Raw genomic sequence first — 21293 nt, 5'->3', positions numbered from 1 at the left:
TTGGGACATCCTTTCCTGTAGCGTATCAGGTAGACAACATTGGCCGAGTTGCAAGAGTAGGTACCGTGTACCTGGTAGATGGTGTTCTCATGTGAGATGATGGCATCCGTGTCGATGATCCAGCACGTCTTGCAGAGGTTGCTGTGGCAGGGTTGTGTGGTGTCGTGGTCACTGTTCTCCTGAAGGCTGGGTAGTTTGCTGCGGACAATGGTCTGTTTGAGGTTGTGTGGTTGTTTGAAGGCAAGAAGTGGGGGTGTGGGGATGGCCTTGGCGAGATGTTCGTCTTCATCAATGACATGTTGAAGGCTCTGGAGGAGATGCCGTAGCTTCTACGCTCCGGGGAAGTACTGGACGGCGAAGGGTACTCTGTCCACCATGTCCCACCGTGTTTATCTTCTGAGGAGGTCGGTGCGGTTTTTCGCTGTGGCGCTTCGGAACTGTCGATCGATGAGTCGAGCGCCATATCCTGTTCTTATGAGGGCATCTTTCAGCGTCTGGAGGTGTCTGTTGCGATCCTTCTCATCTGAGCAGATCCTGTGTATACGGAGGGCTTGTCCGTAGGGGATGGCTTCTTTAACGTGTTTAGGGTGGAAGCTGGAGAACTGGAGCATCGTGAGGTTATCCGTGGGCTTGTGGTACAGTGAGGTGCTGAGGTGACTGTCCTTAGATGCGTGTGTCCAAGAATGTAACCGATTCCGGAGAGTAGTCCATGGTGAGTCTGATGGTGGGATGGAACTTGTTGATGTCATCATATAGTTGTTTCAGTGATTGTCCACCATGACTCCAAAGGAAGAAAATGTCATCGATGTATCTAGTGTATAGCATCGGTTGAAGGTCCTGTGCGGTGAAGAAGTCTTGTTCGAACCTGTGCATGAAGATGTTGGCATATTGAGGTGTGAATTTGGTCCCCATGGCTATTCCATGTGTCTGGATGAAGAACTGGTTGTTGAAGGTGAAGACATTGTGGTCCAGGATGAAGCGGATGAGTTGTAAAATTGCATCTGGAAACTGGCAGTTGTCGGCGCTGAGCACTGAGGCAGTTGCAGCAATGCCATCATCATGGGGGATGCTGGTGTAGAGTGCCGAGACATCCATTGTGACGAGGAGTGCTCCTGGTTCAACTGCTCCATGTGTGTTGAGTTTCTGTAGGAATTCCGTAGTGTCGTGACAAAAGCTGGGGGTTCTTTGTAGAATGGGTTTCAGGATGCCCTCGACATAGCCGGAGAGGTTCTCGCACAGGGTCCCATTGCCCGATACGATGGGATGGCCGGGTGTGTTTGCCTTGTGTATCTTCGGGAGGCAGTAGAGATCTCCAACACGGGGAGTACATGGGATGAGAGCACGGAGGGTGCTTTGAAGGTCCGGATCAAAGGTCTTGATCAGAGTCTGGAGACAATATACATCTCTTTAACCTGTGCTGAATGCTCCCTCCACTCACATTGTCTGTATCTTTAAGACCTGGTTGGCTGTAGAGATTTGCATTCTAATCAGTATTCTGTAACTTGATTTTGTGTCTCTGTGCCCTGTTTGAGAGCAGATTTCCACTCCATCTGATGAAGGAGCAGCTCTCCGAAAGCTAATGGTATTTGCTACCAAATAAACCTGTTGGACTTTGACCTGTTGTTGTTAAAACTCTTACTGTGTTTACCCCAGTCCAACGCTGGCATCTCCACATCAAGACTAAAGCCAGTCAGGGTACAAATTTTCAACGTTCCCAACAGGAGTTAGCCCATGTGGAAAATTGTCACCTCAATCATATTCAGTGGAAATGAACAACTGAATCTATTGATGCAACTGCGAGAATGCCCAAACACTTTGCGAAGCTGCTCCTTCAAAGCAATGGGCCAGTCAGGGAAAAAGGATCTCACCAGCTGCACTGAGTACAAACATCAATCCCAGAGGTTTGTGAGTGCCCAACTACTGCAATGAAACAATAGTCACCAAGGCAACAAGGGCCACAGGAAAACACTCTCCAGACAAGGAACATCACCCAGATGAACAGCCTATATCAACGTGCACACGTTCCATTAAGTGGCCAGCACAGTTTAAAGACTGTGGGTGGGATTTTCTGGCCACGTTCGCCCCCAGGCTGGAACTTCCTGCCCGAAGTCAACAGACTTTTGCACGGTCCGCCCTTGCCCACTATGATTCCGGGATGGGAAAGCTCCGCCCTGTATGTGCATCGACTGACTAGTAGGACAGTTATTAATGCAAGAAAACAATGGGTAAATGGTGGGTAATTTGGGTAACTCACAGTCACACTGGATGGTGCATACAAATGTGTCTTTTGCTTGCTAGGAAAAGAGGAATGTTAGTGTTTTGAAATGTAATCAATCTGATGTCACAGCTAGCTCTGCAATGAGGCAAGCACGATAAGCTGCTATTTCTGATCAGCTCAGTGAAGACTCTCACTGAGACAAGGCACTAATGCAGCTCTTTTGTTCTTCTTTTTGATACAATCATTCCTCACTGAGGCCCCTAGAGACTGCAGCCATCCACCCTTCTATGTGTTGGGAAGGATGATGGCTTTGTTGCTGGCTATCTGAAGGCCCAGGCTTCATCCAGTGCCAGACATCAGTTACTCGGTTCCATCAGCTAAACTATTGCTGATCAGTCAGTCCCCTGCAGCAATGGCATCTGGAACAGACAAATTCTCCAGACCCTTCTTGTTTCATGTCTCTGTGGTCCATCCTGCAGCTTAGCCTCTTATTCGGAATTCCCAGCTCCTCATCTCCACCCTCCTTCTCCACTAATTGGTGCTTTCCTCACTCTTGACCTCCTCATGCCAAACCCTTCTGCTGCACCATGTTCTGCACTTGATGACTTTCCCAGAGACTGTGTCAGGCAAGTATTGGAATGCACCCCCAGAGCAGTCAAGGCTTTGGAATCTCATTTTATGGCTGCCTGTCACCTACTCAACAGGTGTCCATGTGTGCAGGTAGCTCTCATTTTATCTGCACTGGAGTTCTGTTTGAGGACCACTCAGTGAGATTAGAAGCCACTTCAACAGAGGATCGCCCCTGGCACCTGGTTTCTCTCTGGATGCTTTGATGATCAGTAAGGGAATCAAGGGTTATGGGAAAGTGGATGAGAGAAATGTTGGACCAGCCCTGATCCTACTGAATGGCAGAGCAAGCTCAAGGAGCTGAATGGTCTACTCCTGTTCCCATTTCCTATCGTCTAATGGCCACAGGAGACAGTCCACAATGCAATGGATCTGGGGGGATCCTGCTACAGAGGCAAAACCAGCAATCCTCTGTTTTTGTGAAACCGTATCGACTGAGAAGTGAATGCAGTCAGCCACCCTTACAGACAGGGCATCCATAATGGATATAACTGTATCCTTTACTGGTCAGTAGCTGAGCCCTGAAAGAAACCTGAGCTTAAGAAGTTGTCATTCACATTGACCATCAATGCTATGCAGTGCCCGTCGATGGATCATTTTAGGGACCAACTCTTCATAAGGGAGGGCACAGAGGTCAGTCACTATCATTCTGAACAGTCAAGGTCTCCGGCTGCACTGGTGCTCCAACATCTCCAGGAAGCGGAGCCTGTTGCGGTACACACAAAGCTCGGGACATTCTCAGCTCCTATTCCTCCTTGGTGCTGGTTGCTGAGGTTGTGCCTTTTGCTGCCTGGGGACCCTTCCTCATAGCACTTGAGGCTGCTGCTACAACTGCTCTGCCTGAATGACCTGCAGGAGGTAGAGAGCTGCCCCATGTCCAGTGGCAGACTTCCTTATTGAAGGATAGGTTATTCAATCCTGGCAGCAAAGACTGATGCCTCGATGGTGGCAGCATTTTGCCCAGGCTCTTTGCCTTCAGGGAACACACCGCAGCCCCTCGTCCCCTCCCTATTGCAGATTCAGAACCTTCCCTGGAGCTTCTCTGGACAAAGTGCTGTGAATGTTTCCCTACTGGTGAAGTTTTCAAAGTTTCCCTGCACTGCTAAGGGGCCTCCTGCTCTGTTCTCAATGGCATACTCCATTAGGTAGCAAATTTATTGCTCCAGCTGCCTTTCCAATGAACCCCCGATGTCTGTTGGTGCACATGTAGGCCTTTTTCCATATTCGTGAAAATTGCTGGCTCTGGAAATGGCAGCAGGAATTTCACACCAAGATCCCAACTACCTTTTTCATGTCGGGATGGGAACCTTAGAACCAAACCATAGAACCCCTAAAGTGAAGAAATTTGACTCACTGAGTCTGTACTGACTCTCCGAAAGAGCATCTTACCCAGGCCACCCCTCTGCCCTATCCCCGTAACTACGCGCATTTAGCGTGGCCAATCCACCTAAACTGCACACATCTTTGGACTATGGGAGGAAACCGGAGCACCCGGAGGAAATGCACGCAGCCACAGGGATTACGTGCAAACTCCACACATACAGTGAACCAAGCCAGGAATTGAACCCTGGTCTCTGGGGCTGTCAGGCAGTAGTGCTAACCACTGTGCCACCCACACATCAGGCCCATTAATATCTTTACCTTCATCGGGTTTTACTGCAGAACCTCAAACTGACAAGAGGAGAGGGAAAGCAAATAAGTGAACTGATGGGCAGAAGTAACAGAATGATTGAGAGAGGATATTTTATTTACCCACTCAATGATCAGGATGGTGAGGGAGGAAGTGAAGGAAATGGAGCATTCAGGATTAATTCCTCAAGCAACATTTGCTTGTGCCTGACAAGGGGAGGTACTGCTAGATCTAGTTGTGAGGAACGAAACAGGTTGGCAAATGAGTTCATTGTTTGTGAATGAGCATAAGATGATAATGATGATAGATAAATCAGAATGTAAAATCTTATTGAAAAAACAAAGACGCCGATTTGGATTTTAGAAAGATGCCAAGAGTGAGGTGGAAGGAGAAATTTGCCCATCAGACTGCAGATCCCCTGCAGAAGATGTTGCAAAAGGACATTGCAAAAGTGCAGAACAAATATACATAATTAACAAAGAATGCCATGCATAAACAATATGATTGGGAACAAGCTACAACTTGTAAACATGATGCGGGGCCTGTGCGTAATGTATTACAGAAATGATAAACATATGAACAAAGATGGAAAGTGGTTAAGTGTGGGACACAGGAAGCAAGTATCAAGAGAGAATCTCCAAAATCACAAGACCCCGTTTTACTTCAAATTTCGATGTGCTGAATGTGTACAACATTTTTTACCTTTTCACCTGACGGACCCAAGTCACCTTTTTCACCCTTTTCAGGGGCAACCTGAGCTTCTCCCTAAATTAATGAAACATAAGCATTAGCAAACTTGAAAAACAAAAGCCAACTAAGGCAGAAAGAATTGAGAACAGTTTAAAACAAACACCTGAAAGGAAACAATAATCTCAGGTATTTATTCAAGGTAACAGAAGCTATCCTGGTGCCCTGCATAACACTACTCCATTAACTGTCACCTACAAAACAGCTTAACTGGCTATTCATTTCATTCATGGCCCGTGATCTTGCTGTGCACAAACTGGCTACCATGCTTCCCATTACGATAAAAGTTGCTCTGCTGGTAACTTCGTGACTCTACTTTGCTGCACTTGCTTGCCCTGTCCAATGTCCTGTTATATTTAACACAATACAAGTGTATGCACCAGCCTGCGACACGAGATTGATTAGAGTCCCAGAAAAGTGGAACTAGGACGGGGTAGAAACTTTCACATGTTGAATTTGTTCACTGTTCCTTTGATTTTGATATTACAAACTGCCCTCTACCTCCATATATAATAAAAATATTTGTCTACACATGTAATAAAGTTGTGTATCTACATATGTAATACATATACGTGCACATATACATATACATATACATATACGTCCAAAGACGTGCGGGTTAGGTTGATTGGCCAGGTTAAAAATTGTCCCTGAGAGTCCTGGGATGTGTAGGTTAGAGGGATTAGCGGGTAAATATGTGGGGGTAGGGCCTGGGTGGGATTGTGGTCGGTGCAGACTCGATGGGCCGAATGGCCTCCTTCTGCACTGTAGGGTTTCTATGATTTCTATGATTTATATCTACCTTCATATATAATAAATTGTCTACCTAAATCTCAACCAGACCAGGCCATTCTATCTGATTGGATACTTTTCCAAGCAGCAAATTGAACAAATGAGAGAATATGTTACCATTAAAATTTCACTTTCAACAGCTGTCTCCAGTAAAAGAACCACTTAAATTCTTAAAATTAAGTGATCATAAGTGTAGGAGGCAGTTTAGAATAACTTGAAACTAAAAAAACCTAACAATTCAGAGCAAATATAGTATAAAGTCACAAAGTGCCTGGAGCATATTTTACAAAATACTGTTTGCATGGAGACACATAATCACTGTTAGAGAATTTAAACAAGTGTTTTTGAATACATACTATATTCTGTATTAAAAACATACACCTTGGCTATAAACACACTGCTCTAAGGCATGATGGGATATAGTCAAGTGAAAAGAACCACATTCTTTGGAACAATACAGCTACTGAGCAAAAGGAGAAAGCAACTATTATCAGTGTGAACTCCAGACAGTCCTGGAGATCTCAGATAGGCGAATGAATAGGTCTTATATTACAACAGATAAGAATTTTCTAGTATGCACCATAAGACTGAGAGAAAGACTCAAAGTCCACAAAATCACATATTCCCATGCTGTCAGAGAGTAAATATTATTGGCCAAGGTAAATAATCCATACTAGAATGATTGGCTCATACCCGACTGGGGTGAGCCGAGGGGTGGGCAAATGGCTTTTGAAAGTTGTATAATTGTAATAATGAGAAGTATAATTTCAGAGTGATTTGAAACTGCCCCAAATCACCCCGCAGCATTCACTGACCAGCCCTGAACAATAAAGAAACATCATAACCAGAATATTGTCCCTGCGAGTCTTTGTGTTAGCTGAGTGATAAATTAAGTGAAAGCCAGCTTAATACGTAGCCTCTGAAAATTGCTCCGACAATAAGAAATAGGAACAGAAGGGGAAGAAATGGAAATGGTCAAGAGCTTCAAGTTTCTAGGTGTCCAGATCAACAACAACCTGTCCTGGGCCCTCGACGCCAATGCTATAATTAAGAAAGCACACCAACACCTCTACTTTCTCAGGAGGCTAAGATAATATGACATGTCACACCAATTTTTACAGATGCACCATGGAAAGCATCCTTTCTGGATGTATCACAGCTTGGTATGGCTCCTGCTCTGACTAAGACTGCAAGAAACTCCAAAGGATTGTGAACGTAGCCCAGTCCATCACACAAACCAGTCTCCCATCCATTGACTCTGTCTACACTTCCCGCTGCCTCGACAAAGCAGCCAGCATAATCAAGGACCCAACGCACCCCGGACTTTCTCTTTTCCACCTTCTTCTGTCGGGAAAAAGTTACAAAAGTCTGAAATCACATGCCAACCGACTCAAGAACAGCTTCTTCCCTGCTGCCATCAGACTTTTGAATGGACCTACTTTATATTTAGATCTTTCTCTCCATCCTAGCTATGACTGTAACACTACATTCTGCACACTCTCCTTTCCTTCTCCATGAACAGTATGCTTTGCCTGTGAAGTACGCAAGAAACAATAGTTTGCACTGTATACCAATACATGTGACAATAATAAATCAAATCAAAGGCCATTCAGCCCATCAAACCTGTTCTGCCATTCAATGCATTCATAATTGATTTGATTGTGGTTTTAACTCCACATTTCTGTCTTCCTCCCATAACTCTCTGGGTGAGATTGTCTGGCCTCCCCTCAGTGTTTTTCTCAGTGGTGGGAGGCGGGGTGCCATTTGGATCATCTGGTCCCGCCATTGTCAACGGGAATTCACATTTAAGTCATACCATGCTGTGGGAAAACCCACGCAGGGAGTGTCACTCCCTTGTTGATCAAAATCCCTCCCCAACAACACTGAGTGTACCTACACTGCATGGGATGGGTTCAAAACAGTGGCTCATTACCACCTTCCCAGGGTGGATTAGGGCTGGGATGGGATGGGATGGGATAGGACAGGACAGGACAAAAATAAGTCTGCCCAACTCAGCCTTGGGAATATGCACTAACTACCAGAAAGTAAAAACTATTTTTTTCTATAGAATCCTACAATGCATCCATTTGGCCCATCAGGCCTGCACCGACAACACTTCCACCTAAGCCCTATCCTCATAACCCCAAGTATTTACTCTGCTAGTCCCCCTGACACTAAGGGACAATTTAGCATAGCCAATCAACCTAACCCGCACATATTTGGAGTGTGGGAGGAAACCGGAGCACCCGGAGGAAACCCACGCAGACATGGGGAGAACATGCAAACTCCACACAGACAGTGACCCAAGGTCGCAATTGAACCCGGGTCCCTTGCGCTGTGAGGCAGCAGTGCTAACCACTGCCGCCCTTCTTATCTTATCTTACACTCCTTCTTATCTCTGTTTTAAATGGGAGATCGCTAAGTTTTAAACTGTGCCCTCTACTTCTAGATTTCCCCTTGGGAGAAAACATCCTCCCAGCATCTACCCTGCCAAGCATCCTCAGAATCTTACTTGTTTCAATAAGATCATCACTCATTCTTATGAACTCCAATAAGTATAGACTTAACCTGCTCAATCTTTCCTGATAAAACAATCCTCTCAACCCAGCAATCAGCCTAGTGAACCTTCTCTGAACTGCCCCCAATACAAGTATATCCCTGCTTATAAGGAGATCAAAACTGCACACATTATTCCACATTTAGTCTCACCAATATCCTGAACAGTCATAGTAATCCTGCCCTACTTTCATACTCCCATCTCCCCCTGCAATAAGTGACAAACTTCCGCATGCCTTTCTCATTATTTGTTATCTCTGCATGCTAACATTTTGTGATTCACGTACCAGCACAGCTGAACCATCTGTGCTGCAGCATTCTGCAATCTCTCTTTGCTGAAATAATATGATCAACTTAATATAAGGTACATTCATTCAAAGGTCTGATGGCAACAGGGAAGAAGTTGTTCTTGAGTCGGTTGGTACGTGACCTCAGACTTTTCTATTTCTTTCCCGACAGAAGAAGATGGAAGAGAGAATGTCCAGGGTGCGTGGGGTCCTTGATTATGCTGGCTGCTTTTCCAAGGCAACAGAAAGTGTAGACAGAGTCAATGGATGGGAGGCTGGTTTGCGTGATGGACTGGGCTTCGTTCATAACCCTTTGTAGTTTCTAGCAATGGCGTAACTGACTCAATGGCCTACTTCTGCTTCTACATCTTAAGATCTAATTAAACCAATCAAATGACAAGAGAAAATATACCAGGAAAAGTAAAGGGACTTAAGGGTGACATCTCCCTTGGACCTGAAGGTCTGTGTCCTAATGTCTTAAAGAAGTAGCAGAGATAGTGATAGTTGTAATCTTCCAAAATTCCCGAGATTCGGGAAAAGTCCAAGTGGACCAGTGAACCACAAATGGAGACAAAAACCAGGAAACTAGAGATCAGTTGGCCCAGTTGACTTAATATGCCACTAGAAAAATGATAGAACCTATTATGAAGGAAAGATTAGCGGGACACTTAGAAAATCAGACAACATCATTTTGTCAACACGTTTGATGAATTTATTAAAGTTCTTTGAGCAGGATGGATAAAGAGGAACCTGTAGATGTGGTGTTTGTATTCCCAAAAGGTATTCAGCAAGGTGTCACATAAAAGGTTACCACACCATTTAGGAGCTCATGATGATCCATATTCACATGGATGATGGTTTGGCTAACTAACAGATAACAGCAATTTTTTTATTTATTCAGTCATGGGACATGGGGGTCGCTAGCTTGCCAGCATTTATTGCTCATCCCTAGTTGCCCTTATTCAGGGGGCAGTTGAGTCAACCACATTGCTGTGGCTCTGGAATCACATGTGGGCCAGACCAGGTAAGGACGGCAGATTTGCTTCCCTAAAGGACAGTAGTGAACCAGATGGGTTTTTCTGACAATGGTTTCATGGTCATCAGTAGATTCTTAATTCCAGATATTTTTGATTGAATTCAAATTCCACCATCTGCTGTGGTGGGATTCGAACCCGGGTTCTCAGCTGAGTTTCTGGATTAATAATCTCGCGATAATACCACTAGGCCATCACCTCCCCTCGAGTTGGGATAAACAAATCATTTTCGGCAAGCTGCAATGAGTGGAGTGCTGCAGGGATCAGTGCTGAAGCCTCAACTTTTTATGACCTCTATTAATAACTTGGCTGAAGGGACTGAGTGTACTGTAGTCAAATTTGGTGATGCTACAAAGATAGGTAGGAAGGCAAAAATAAAAGCAAATTACTGCCGTTGCTGGAATCTGAAACCAAAAGAGAAAATGCTAGAAAATCTCAGCAGGTCTGGCAGCATCTGTAAGGAGAGAAAAGAGCTGATGTTTCGAGTCCAGACAACCCTTTGTCAAAGCTTTCAATTTAGCTTTGACAAAGGGTCGTCTGGACTCGAAACATCAGCTCTTTTCTCTCCTTACAGATGCTGCCAGACCTGCTGAGATTTTCCAGCATTTTCTCTTTAGGTAGGACAGCAAGTTGTGAGAAGGAGACAGATAAGAGAGTGGATCAAAAATTAATAGGTGAGGGTATAATGTAGGAAAATGTGAAGTTGGCATAGGTTGACAATTGACATAGGGAAGGACAAGGCATTGGCAGCCTTAAAAGCGGATAAATCTCCAGATCCAGATGAATTGTGCTCTCGGCTGCTGTGGGAGGCAAGGAAGGAGATTGCAAAAGCTCTGACCCAAATTTTCAATTCCTCTCTGGCTACAGGGAAGGTATGATGTGGAGATGCTGGCATTGGACTGGGGTAAGCACAGTAAGAAGTCTCACAACACCAGGTTAAAGTACAAAAAATACTTTAAACTGGTGTTGTGAGACTTCTTACTGTACAGGAAAGGTGCCAGATGACTGGAGAACAGCTAATATGGTTCCGCTATTTAAGAATGGTTGTAGAGATAAACTAGGGAACTACGGACCTGTGAGTCTCATGTCAGTGGTAGGGAAACTATTCATAGAATCATAGAATCCCTACTTCGGGCAATGCCAAGGGAGCGGGGTAATCGGTAGGGATGGGGGGGCCCAGTCACTCTGCCAAGGGGGCGATCGTTCAGGGCTGGAGGGAGGCCAGCGATCGAGGTGGGCGGTCTGCCTGCTTGCGGAGGGGCGATTATTACTGCTGGGGGGGGGGGGGGGGGGGGGAGGGGGGGGGGGGGTTGGCGGAGATCGGGGCACTCCGGGACGAGGGGAGAGGGTCAGGGCTGGCCGGGGAATGCTTGTGGGGGGCACGATCAGGTGTGGTGGAAGCTGGGGGGGAGGCAGCAGTGTGAGGGTCATGAGCTGGCCAGCGGTTGAGCTGACCAGCAAACTGCAGGCTGACAATTTGGGGCATGCGCAGAGTTCTGGAACTTGTCTCACTCTGGCACGAATAGGCCCCACCCCCAAGTTTTAATGATATTCACGATTGTGGCCTCTGCATTACACAGAGTGTGGGAGATTCGAGTCTGAACTCCCACTGAAAAAACAATCGCAAATTATACCATTTTTCCTGCGAATTCAACACTTAGAATTGTTTTGGGAGAATCACCCCCTATATGTCTCAATAAGGTATTCTCTCATTTTCCTAAACTCCAATGACACCCCCTCACTTCAGTTTCCAGATTTTCAACTATTCTTGTGAAGATAGATACAAAATACTTCTTCAAAGTCTCAACCATTTCCTTGCTTCCCATTATTAATTCCCCAGTCCCATTCACTAAAGGACAAACACATTCATTAGTTACACCTTTTTAAAAATACACTTGTAAAAGTTGCTACTGTCTATTTTTATATTTTTCCTTATTTAGTCTTGTACTCTAATTTCTCCCTGTATCTTTTTTTTAAGTTGTCCTTTGCTGCTTTCTAGAATTTTCCCAACCTTCCGACCAGTCACTAATCTTCTCAACATTATACATCCTTTTTTTCCCATTTAATACCATCCTTAACTTTCTTTGTCAGACCCGGATGGTGCATCCTTTCTTATAAAGTTTTCTTTGTCAATGGACTACGTCTTTTGTTGAAGTTATGAAATGTCTCCTTAATTTCGGCCACTACCTCTCTACCATCTTTCCTTTTAACCCATTTTCCCAATCCACTTTAATCAACTCTATCTTTGTGCCTTTGTAATTGCCTTTACTGAAGTTTGAGCCATTTGTTCCAGACTTAATCCTCAAACTGAAGTGAAATGCTACCATGTTATGATCACTCTTGCCACTCCAGGAACCTGAACAGGTAATCAACCCAGACACACCAGTGCAGAACTGCTGCACTGTCAGAGGTGCTGTTTTTTTGAATGAAGTCATTAAGCCAAGGCTTCACCTTCTTCCACAGATATAAATCAAGGAACAGCTGGGGATTTCTCCCCAGTCTTCCAGCCAATATTGATCCCTCAAGTAAATTATCACACCATGTTTTCCATTGCTGATTGTGAGACTTTATATACATTCTCTGTCACATCTTCTACATTAAAATGATGATTACATTTCAAAAGTACTTCATTGACAGTAAAGTACTCTAGAATATCCTGACATCATGAAAGGGATTATATAAATAACAAGTTTACCCATGTTCTCATTTCAGTGCTTCTCTGGCCTTCATTTGGTTTCCTATTAACTTTCCCTCAAATCAGACATGGTTGGCTTCAATTTTCACTGAAATTGAATCTGTTTTTCTGCAGTTTTACGAGCTGATTTGTCCAATTCATTGTCACAGAGGGCTATGAAGGCCAGGTCATTGAGCGTTTTTAAGACAGAGATAGATAGGTTCTTGATTGATAAGGGGATCAAAGGTTACGGGAAAAAGGCAGGAGAATGGGGTTGAGACACTTATCAGCCATGATTGAATGGCAGGGCAGACTCGATGGACCAAATGGCCTAATTCTGCTCCATATTATGTGGTCTTTTTTTGCCACTTATTTCTGTTGTTTTGTGAGTTTAATGCCTTAGTTTCCTTCCTCTGCATCTTAGCTTTGTTTTTTCCAAACAATGGGTCAACTGCTCATGCACAATTAGATGTTTGTCTTACAATTTATAATAAAGAATTTCTGTCCCTTATTGTGAAGTAAGAATGATTGGACAACTCTCCTCCGAGAACCAAACAACAAAGGCTCATAACTATACCCTCCAAACATAATAATTAGACAAATAATTCTCCCCGCTCTCAATGACCAAAACCATATAGGCATGCAGCACTGATCACAAACTTGAATGCTGGAATAATTATTTAACATAAAGCTTTTTGCGTTCATGCATGAACTCCAATCCTAATTTTATTGAGACAACAATATATCCTGCTCATTATTGACAAACAAATTGAAATGTCTGCTCTACACAGCAGTGCCAGGTTTGAAGTAATTTAAAGTCCATGAATGTTTTGAGAACAGTCGGATTTTCAAAGATAAGTGTGAGCATTAATACAGGAGAGGGGTGGCACTCGGCACTCTGAAGGCAATCCAAAGTATTGCTGAGGTTTTATGAGGTTGACTCACCCTCATTATATGAATTAAAATCAATAAAGCCAAATACTGACTGAGAGAATTTCACCTGCTTGCAATGTGTGATGTGTTGTGGTCACGTAGAGATATGTTAGCAAGTCATAACATCAGTCATTGATTATTACTGTAGAAGAAAGAGTGTAATGGCTTACTGCTGGCAACAGAGCACACTCAAATATGCAAGCTTTGATCATCCTTACAATTTTTCTTTCCTACTGAGAATTACAGTCAACCAGCTCCTCACATTTTTTCTTGGGCGGCACGGTGGCACACTGGTTAGCACTGTTGCCTCACAGCACCAGGGACCCGGGTTCAATTCCTGCTCGGGTAGCTGTCTGTCTGGAGTTTGCATGTTCTCCCCATGTCTGCATGGGTTTTCTCCAGGTGCTCCAGTCTCCTCCCACAGTCCAAAGACGGTTAGGTGGATTGGCCATGCTAAGTGTCACTGTCAGTGTCAGTGTCCCTTAGTGTCAGCAGGACTAGCTAGGGTAAATACATGTGGTTATGGGAATAGGGCCTGGATGGGATTGTGGTCGGTGCGGACTCAATGGGCTGAATGGCCTCCTTCTGCACTGTAGGATTCTATGATTTTTAGACCTATTGTCCCTGCTGACCTACATTGGTCAAGCAACCCTGAATTTTAAAACTCTTATCTTTGTTTTCAAATCCCTTCTTGGCTCCCTATTTCTGCCTTTCATACCTTCAGCGTGTCTCAAAGAGATTGGACAGGCTAGGACTCTTCTTTGGAGCGTAGGAGACTGAGGAGTGATCTTATAGAGGTGTATAGGATCATGAGAGGCATGGATAGGGTGAATGCACTCAGTCTTTTTCCCAGGGTTGGGGAATTGAGAACTAGAGGGCATAGGTTTAAGTTAAGGGGGGAAAGAATTAATGGGAATCTGAGCAGCAACTTTTTTTACACAGAGGGTGGTACATGTGTGGAATGAGCTGCTGGAGGAAGTAGTTGAGGCAGGGCCTTGACAACATTTAAAAGGCATTTGGACAGACACATGGATAGGAAAGATTTAGAGGGATATGGGCCAAATGCAAACAAATGAGGTTAGCTTAGATGGGCACTTTGGTCGTCATGGACCAGTTTGGGCCGATGGCCGATTCTCCATGCCGTAGATTCTGTGATTGTATGATTCTATAATTTTACGAATTCAACCAATGCAATAATCATCTAAGAAATATAGCAGCCAATTTGTGCACAGCAAGCTCCCATAGACTGCCATGCATTAATGATCAGGCAATCTGTTTCAGCACTGTTAGTTGAACAAGAGCAACAAAGGATGGGCAATAAATGTTGGCCAGCCAGCGACATCCATATCCCACGAATGAATAAAAAAAAGTGAACACCAAGAGAACACTCCTGTTTTTCTACAAAATAGAGCCATGGGGCCTTTTGCATCTGCCCAAGACTTAATATCACATCTGAAAAAAAGATAACTTCTAGCTGCATAGCACCCCTTCAGTACCACATTGGATTGTGTGTTTGAATCTCTTGAGTGGGACATGAGCCACAAATCTCTTCATAGAAATCATAGAAACAGTGCAGAAGGAGGCCATTCAGCCCGTTGCGTATGCACTGATCCCACACAGACTCTATCACCGTCACCCCACATATTTACCCCGTTAATCCCCCTAACCTTCTGGGGCACTGAAGGGCAATTTAGCATGGCCAATTAACCTAACCCGCACATCTTTGGAGTGTGGAAGGAAGCCGGAGCACCCGGAGGAAACCCATGCAGACACGAGGAGAATGTGCAAACTCCACACAGACGGTGACCCAAGGCTGGAATTGAACCCGGATCCCTGGAGCTGTGAGGCAGCAGTGTTAACCACTGTGCTACCGTGCTGCCCCGAGGGGACACAGTTTTCTGACAAAGAGATGAGAGTGCCACCAACTCCGTCACTGAAAACTGAAATTCTGTTCTAGATAGGTCCCTCACATTACTTACAGTTGCTTTGCCACAATGAGAATTTAATCTGGGTCCATGAGATTCTTTAGCTGTTTTTCTAGAATATAGGATGATGAACTACATCCATGTATTTAATTATGAGGCAAAGAGCTGCTCCTGTTCAGCCACTTAAAACAGCACAAAGGGCAAAAATGCAACTCAAGATCCTGGTATTTTCTGCTGATTGAAGGAAGTCTTATTTAATTACATACAAACATACAAATTAGGAACAGGAGTAGGCCACTGAGCCCCTTAAGCCTGCTCTGCCATTCAATTAGATCATGCCCCATCTGATTGTAATCTCCCTCCTAACCTGATAACATTTCACCCTCTTGCTTATCAAGAAAATATCTACCTCTGCCTTGAAAAGATTAAAACACTCTGCCTTTTGAGGGAGGGAGTTCCAAAGACTCACTACCCTGTGAGAAGAAGTGTCTTCTCATCTATCTTGAATGAGCAACTCCTTATTTTTAAACAGTGACCCCTAGTCCTAGTTTCTCCCACAAGAGGAAACATCCTCTGTGAACAACTTCCAATGCATTTACATCCTTTCCTTAAATAAGGAGATCAATACTGTACACAGTACTCCAGATGTGGTCCCACAATATCCTGTACAACTGAAGCATAACCTCCCTACTTTTATATTCAATTCCCCTCACAATAAACAATAACAGGAGTCTACACCTTCTCCTCGTGTCTGCGTGTGTTTCCTCCGGGTGCTCTAGTTTCCTCCCACAGTCCAAAGCTGTGCAGGTTAGGTGGATTGGCCATGCTAAATTGCCCCATAGTGTCAGAGGATAATAGAATCTTACAGTGCAGTTGGAGGCCATGATTATATAATTAACATTCTATTAGCTTTCCTAATTACTTGATGTACCTGTATACTAGCTTTTGGTGATTTGTGCATTAGGACATCCAGGTCCCTCTGAATCTCACAGCTCTGCAATCTCTCACCATTGGGATAATATGCATTTTAAAAATTCTTCCTGCCAAAATGAACAATTTCACACTTGCCCGATCTTTGCCCATGCGCTTAACCTATGATCCCTTCGAGCCTCCACATGTCCACTTCACAGCTTACTCTCCTAACTATCTTTGTATCATCAGCAAATTTAGCAATGATACCTTTGATCCTGGGCAGCACAGTGGTTAGCACTGCTGCCTCATAGCACCAGGGACCCGGGAGTCTGCATGTTCTCCCCGTGTCTGCATGGGTTTCCTCTGGGTGCTCTGGTTTCCTCCCACAGTCTGAAAGATGTGCTGGTTAGGTGGCTAGTTTGGACAACTCCAGGCATGTTTCTACAATAGATAGGTAGTCACTAACTATCGTGGAAGAAGAGAGGCATCTGGAGGTTGAGGAGCACAGAGGGGGCTGGGTCATAATTGGCCCATTATTAAAAGGTTCAGAAGGAAAGGTGGAGACCATTGGGAAGGCAAATAGAGTTACTCAAGCATTCACAATATGAAAAAAGTGTCACAACAGCCGACACAGTGAGGATGACCATGACCTACAACTAACTATGGTTTGGTTCAGAGAAGCCCTTTTTTTTAAAGAAAGACAGGAAATTACACTGAATGAAAGATGTCTGAGCCTGCAAAGTGACTACTTTCTGGAAAATTCCCACATAGATTATACTGACAGAACTGCCCTGAGAATTTGGAATTTTGCACCTGAGGAGATGTCCACTTCAAACAGAAGATGTCTGGAAGATGCTTTCATCTCCTGTCTTATGGAGATAATGGACTGTTTCATACCTCTCATCAGAAATTAAATCTCCTGTTGATTTATATCTCAAAGATTCTGAGATGAAAGTAAGACACAGTGGTTGCAAGATATATTTGTTTTCTGTAATGTCCTAACTATGTTAGAGTTTGTGGGTTTTACACAAAAAGTCACGAACACATTTTCAATTCCAATACAGCTTTCAAGAAACACACTTTCCGAAGGCTTGACAAATGTTTTGTACATTATAAAGTAGAACGGTTTATGTATTTGCACACGTAGATCCAAAGTAACAACAACAGAATAATCAAAAGCGATGTTCTCTGCACTGCACAGAGTACAAACCAAAAGTAAAATAGCAGCCTCTGCAAGCACCCTAATGACATCGCCATCAGATCATGTTGTCAGCTTTCAAAGCAACCTTTAATCCTTTTAAACAAAGAACAAAGAAAATTACAGCACAGGAACAGGCCCTTCGACCCTCCAAGCCTGCACCGACCATGCTGCCCGACTTAACTAAAACCCCCTACCTTCCGGGGACCATATACCTCTATTCCCATCCTATTCATGTACTTGTCAAGATGCCCCTTAAAAGTCACTACCGTATCCGCTTCCACTACCTCCCCCGGCAACGAGTTCCAGGCACCCACTACTCTCTGTGTAAAAAATCTGCCTCGTACATCTCCTTTAAACCTTGCCCCTCGCACCTTAAACCTATGCCCCCTAGTGATTGACTCTTCCACCCTGGGAAAAAACTTCTGACTATCCACTCTGTCCATGCCTCTCATAATCTTGTCGACTTCTATCAGGTCTCCCCTCAATCTCCGTCGCTCCAGTGAGAACAAAGTTCTCTTGCACTAAGTTAATCTTTCTCTACACCCTAAACATAGAACATTACAGCGTAGTACAGGCCCTTTGGCCCTCCTGACATATAATATTTTCCCTTAAATACCGAGGAATACTCAGAGAGAATGAAAGTTAAAAACTGGCTGGAGACCTGTGAGTAACAGAATCAGGGGAACAAAGTAAAAGAACAATAAGATGTCTCTCTCTCTCTCGCTTGCTGGAGACAAGAGACAGGCAGTGAACAGGGAGAAACAGGACAGCCTTTCCAGTTAAACCTGCAGAGTCATCCAGATTGCATGCACGTGTGTGTGCATGTGCGTGCGTGATGTCTTTATTATTTTTCTTCAGGTTTTAGTCACTTTCCATTTCACACTGCTCTCCATGGGACTGTCAAGAGGAGAATGTTACTGTGCAGATTCTAAGGATTTTATGGTGTTCAGGTGCATTGCATGGTTCTGCCCTAGAAGCCAGTTTAACTTCTGTAACCAATATTGTAAATTCAATGGGTTTTTCTGCTCCCAGTGTTGGCTCTAATAAGATACACAAACTGTGGATGGGGTTAATCATACACTGGCTTAACTTTCCAAAATTACAGCTTTCTCAGAAGACTAAGGAAATTTGGCATATCCGCTACGACTCTCACCAACTTTCACAAATGCATCATAGAAAACATCCTTTCCGGATGTATCACAGCTTCTGCCCTGCTCAAGACCATAAGAAACTACAAAGGGTCGTGAATGATGCCCAGTCCATCACTCAAACGAGCCTCCCACTCATTGACACTGTCTACACTTCCTGCTGCCTCAGAAAAGCAGTCAGCATAATTAAGAACCCCACGTACCCCGGACAAACTCTCATCCACCTTCTTCCATCGGGAAAAATATACAAAAGTCTGAGCACACATACCAACTGATTCAAGAACAGCTTCTTCCCTGCTGCCATCAGACTTTTGAATGGACCTACCTTGCACTAAGTTAATCTTTCTCTACAACCTAGCTATGCCTGTAACATTACATTCTGAACTCTCCCTTTTCCTTCTCTATGAGCAGTATGCTTTGTCTGTATAGCGCTCAAGAAACAATACTTTCCACTCTATACTAATACATGTGACAATAATAAATCAAATCAAAATCTGACATAAATTGCAGTGGGATGCAGGTCATAATTTAAGAGACGGTTCAGCAGGAGTTATTAATTCAGGTCTCAGCCAGATCAGTGGTCAGCTTATATGGATTAATGCAAGACCAAGGGTTGTATGTGATAACTTGAAAGGATAGATAATCATAGATTTGCAAATTGAGTGCACAACCAGATTCCCATTGCACAACGTGCAAAGCTCCTGTATGTAGGGTAATTGGTGTCATTAAAAACCCTGCCAAATAAACACACATACTTTGCCTGGCTCAACATTGATCTGGCTGCTGACACCCAATCTCCTTATACTCAGCTTCCGTGACACACGCAGAAAACTATTATCAGGTTAGTACCTTGTTGGGAAGCCTTGTTCCTGGATTTTCCAACAATATCGTTTCTTTGGCCACATCTGTTCTAGCCAAAAATAGTCCAAATTCATACTTACACCTTTATTGCTGAGGGGCAGTATAATCATTCTAATTAAGTGGTTTTATTTTCAGGACCACAGTAATTTTTATGTTAATTCGGCCCATTGAGTCTGCACCGACCACAATCCCACACAGGCCCTATTCCAGTAACCCCACATATCCACCCTACTATTCCCCCTGACACTAAGGGGCAATTTAGCATGGCCAATCAACATAACCCGCACATCTTTGGAATGTGGGAGGAAACCGGAGCACCGGGCGGAAACCCATGCAGACATGGGGAGAACGTGCAGACTCCACACAGACAGTGATCCGAGGCCGGAATTGAACCCGGGTCCCTGTGAGGCAGCAGTGCTAACCACTGTGCCACCGTTTCTCCCATTTTTAACTCTAAGTATTAAAAAAAGCTTGCTTCCACTGGGACTTGCAAAAGTGACAGAAAGATTTAGAATATGATGCCTCAAAGTCAATTATACCTTTCTCAACAGTTAACTCAAATGCCAATTTTAGTTCACTTCATTAAATGCTTAATAAATGTTAATTAACATAAAAATTACTGTCACCCTGAAAATAAAACCACTTAATTAGAATTATTATACTGCCCCTCAGCCTTAATTTTTTAGAACCAGTTTTTGCAGACACTTAACTAAGCACTCAGAAACAAGCATTTCATTAAATGTTTCTCACGTTCCACCCCAGAGACCACACATCAATAACTGGCCACTTGACTTGTGACTCACAGGAACATATGGTTCGATTGGTATTATCATATGTAGAGTTACACCTGTTGCAGCGACGGCATTCCAGACATTCCTTCCCTGCCATTTGATGCACTGCACCACCTCTAAGAAGTGCAAAGAGATGGACCACTACGCAACAACTCAAGTCCAAGCTGACTCGCCTCATTTTACAATGGGAACGCTTCTTTAAAAAAAAAGGGCACCAGGAAAATAACCCAAAGCATCAAAGTCAATTAATTCTCTGTCAATGGGCCTCATCATCTGAAACGCATTCAGACCTGTGTTGCCCATGTTGAAAAGAGAGTGTCAGGATGGCAATGAATACACTGAGATGCAGCTGACTTTGGAATCAGCAAAGGATGAACTGTGTCCAGGGTGCATCTCATTTCTGTACGTGTCTTTAGAGGCTGATGCACGAGTGGTAGTTCCTTCCACAGATGGTACTGTCTCCTCACTCAACACTTGGGTGGATTTTCCAGCTGCGCTCGCCCCATAACCGGCAAAAACCCACCCGAGGTCAACGGACCTTTGCATGACCTTCCCCCCTGCCACCCACTATGATTCCCGTTGGGGCAGGTCAGGAAGATTCCCTCCCCATAAAAGCAACATACTGCAGATGCTCAAAATTCATTAAGGTGGTGGCTTAAGAGGATGAAACTGAGATTTACTAAGGACTGATTCTTCAGAGTCAGAGAAGGGAAGGTTGTGAATATGGGGAGGCGATGGCCTAGTGGTACTATCGCTAGACTATTCATCCAGAAACTCAGCTCGTGTTCTGGGGACCTGGGTTTGAATCCCACCATGGCAGGTGGTGGAATTTGAAGTCAATAAAAAAAATCTGGAATTAAGAATTTACGATGACTATGAAACCATTGTCGATTGTCGGAAAAACTCATTTGGTTCACTAATGTCCTTTAGGGAAGGAAATCTGCCGTCCTTATCTAG

General features: G+C 44.0%; 1 protein-coding gene across 1 annotated transcript in view; it reads right to left on the bottom strand.

Moving 5' to 3' along the window:
- LOC144494162 (uncharacterized) overlaps positions 1-21293 on the bottom strand; it is a 397513-nt gene that overhangs the window by 360587 nt on the left and 15633 nt on the right. The window contains exon 5 of the mRNA XM_078213764.1: positions 5178-5240. Coding sequence (XP_078069890.1) covers positions 5178-5240 — 63 coding nt within the window. The remainder of the gene's footprint in view (positions 1-5177; positions 5241-21293) is intronic.

This window comes from Mustelus asterias, chromosome 5, assembly GCF_964213995.1.
Source record: "Mustelus asterias chromosome 5, sMusAst1.hap1.1, whole genome shotgun sequence".
Taxonomy (NCBI): domain Eukaryota; kingdom Metazoa; phylum Chordata; class Chondrichthyes; order Carcharhiniformes; family Triakidae; genus Mustelus; species Mustelus asterias.
The sequence above is the reverse complement of the archived record's forward strand: the minus strand, read 5'-3'. Positions and strand labels throughout refer to the sequence as shown.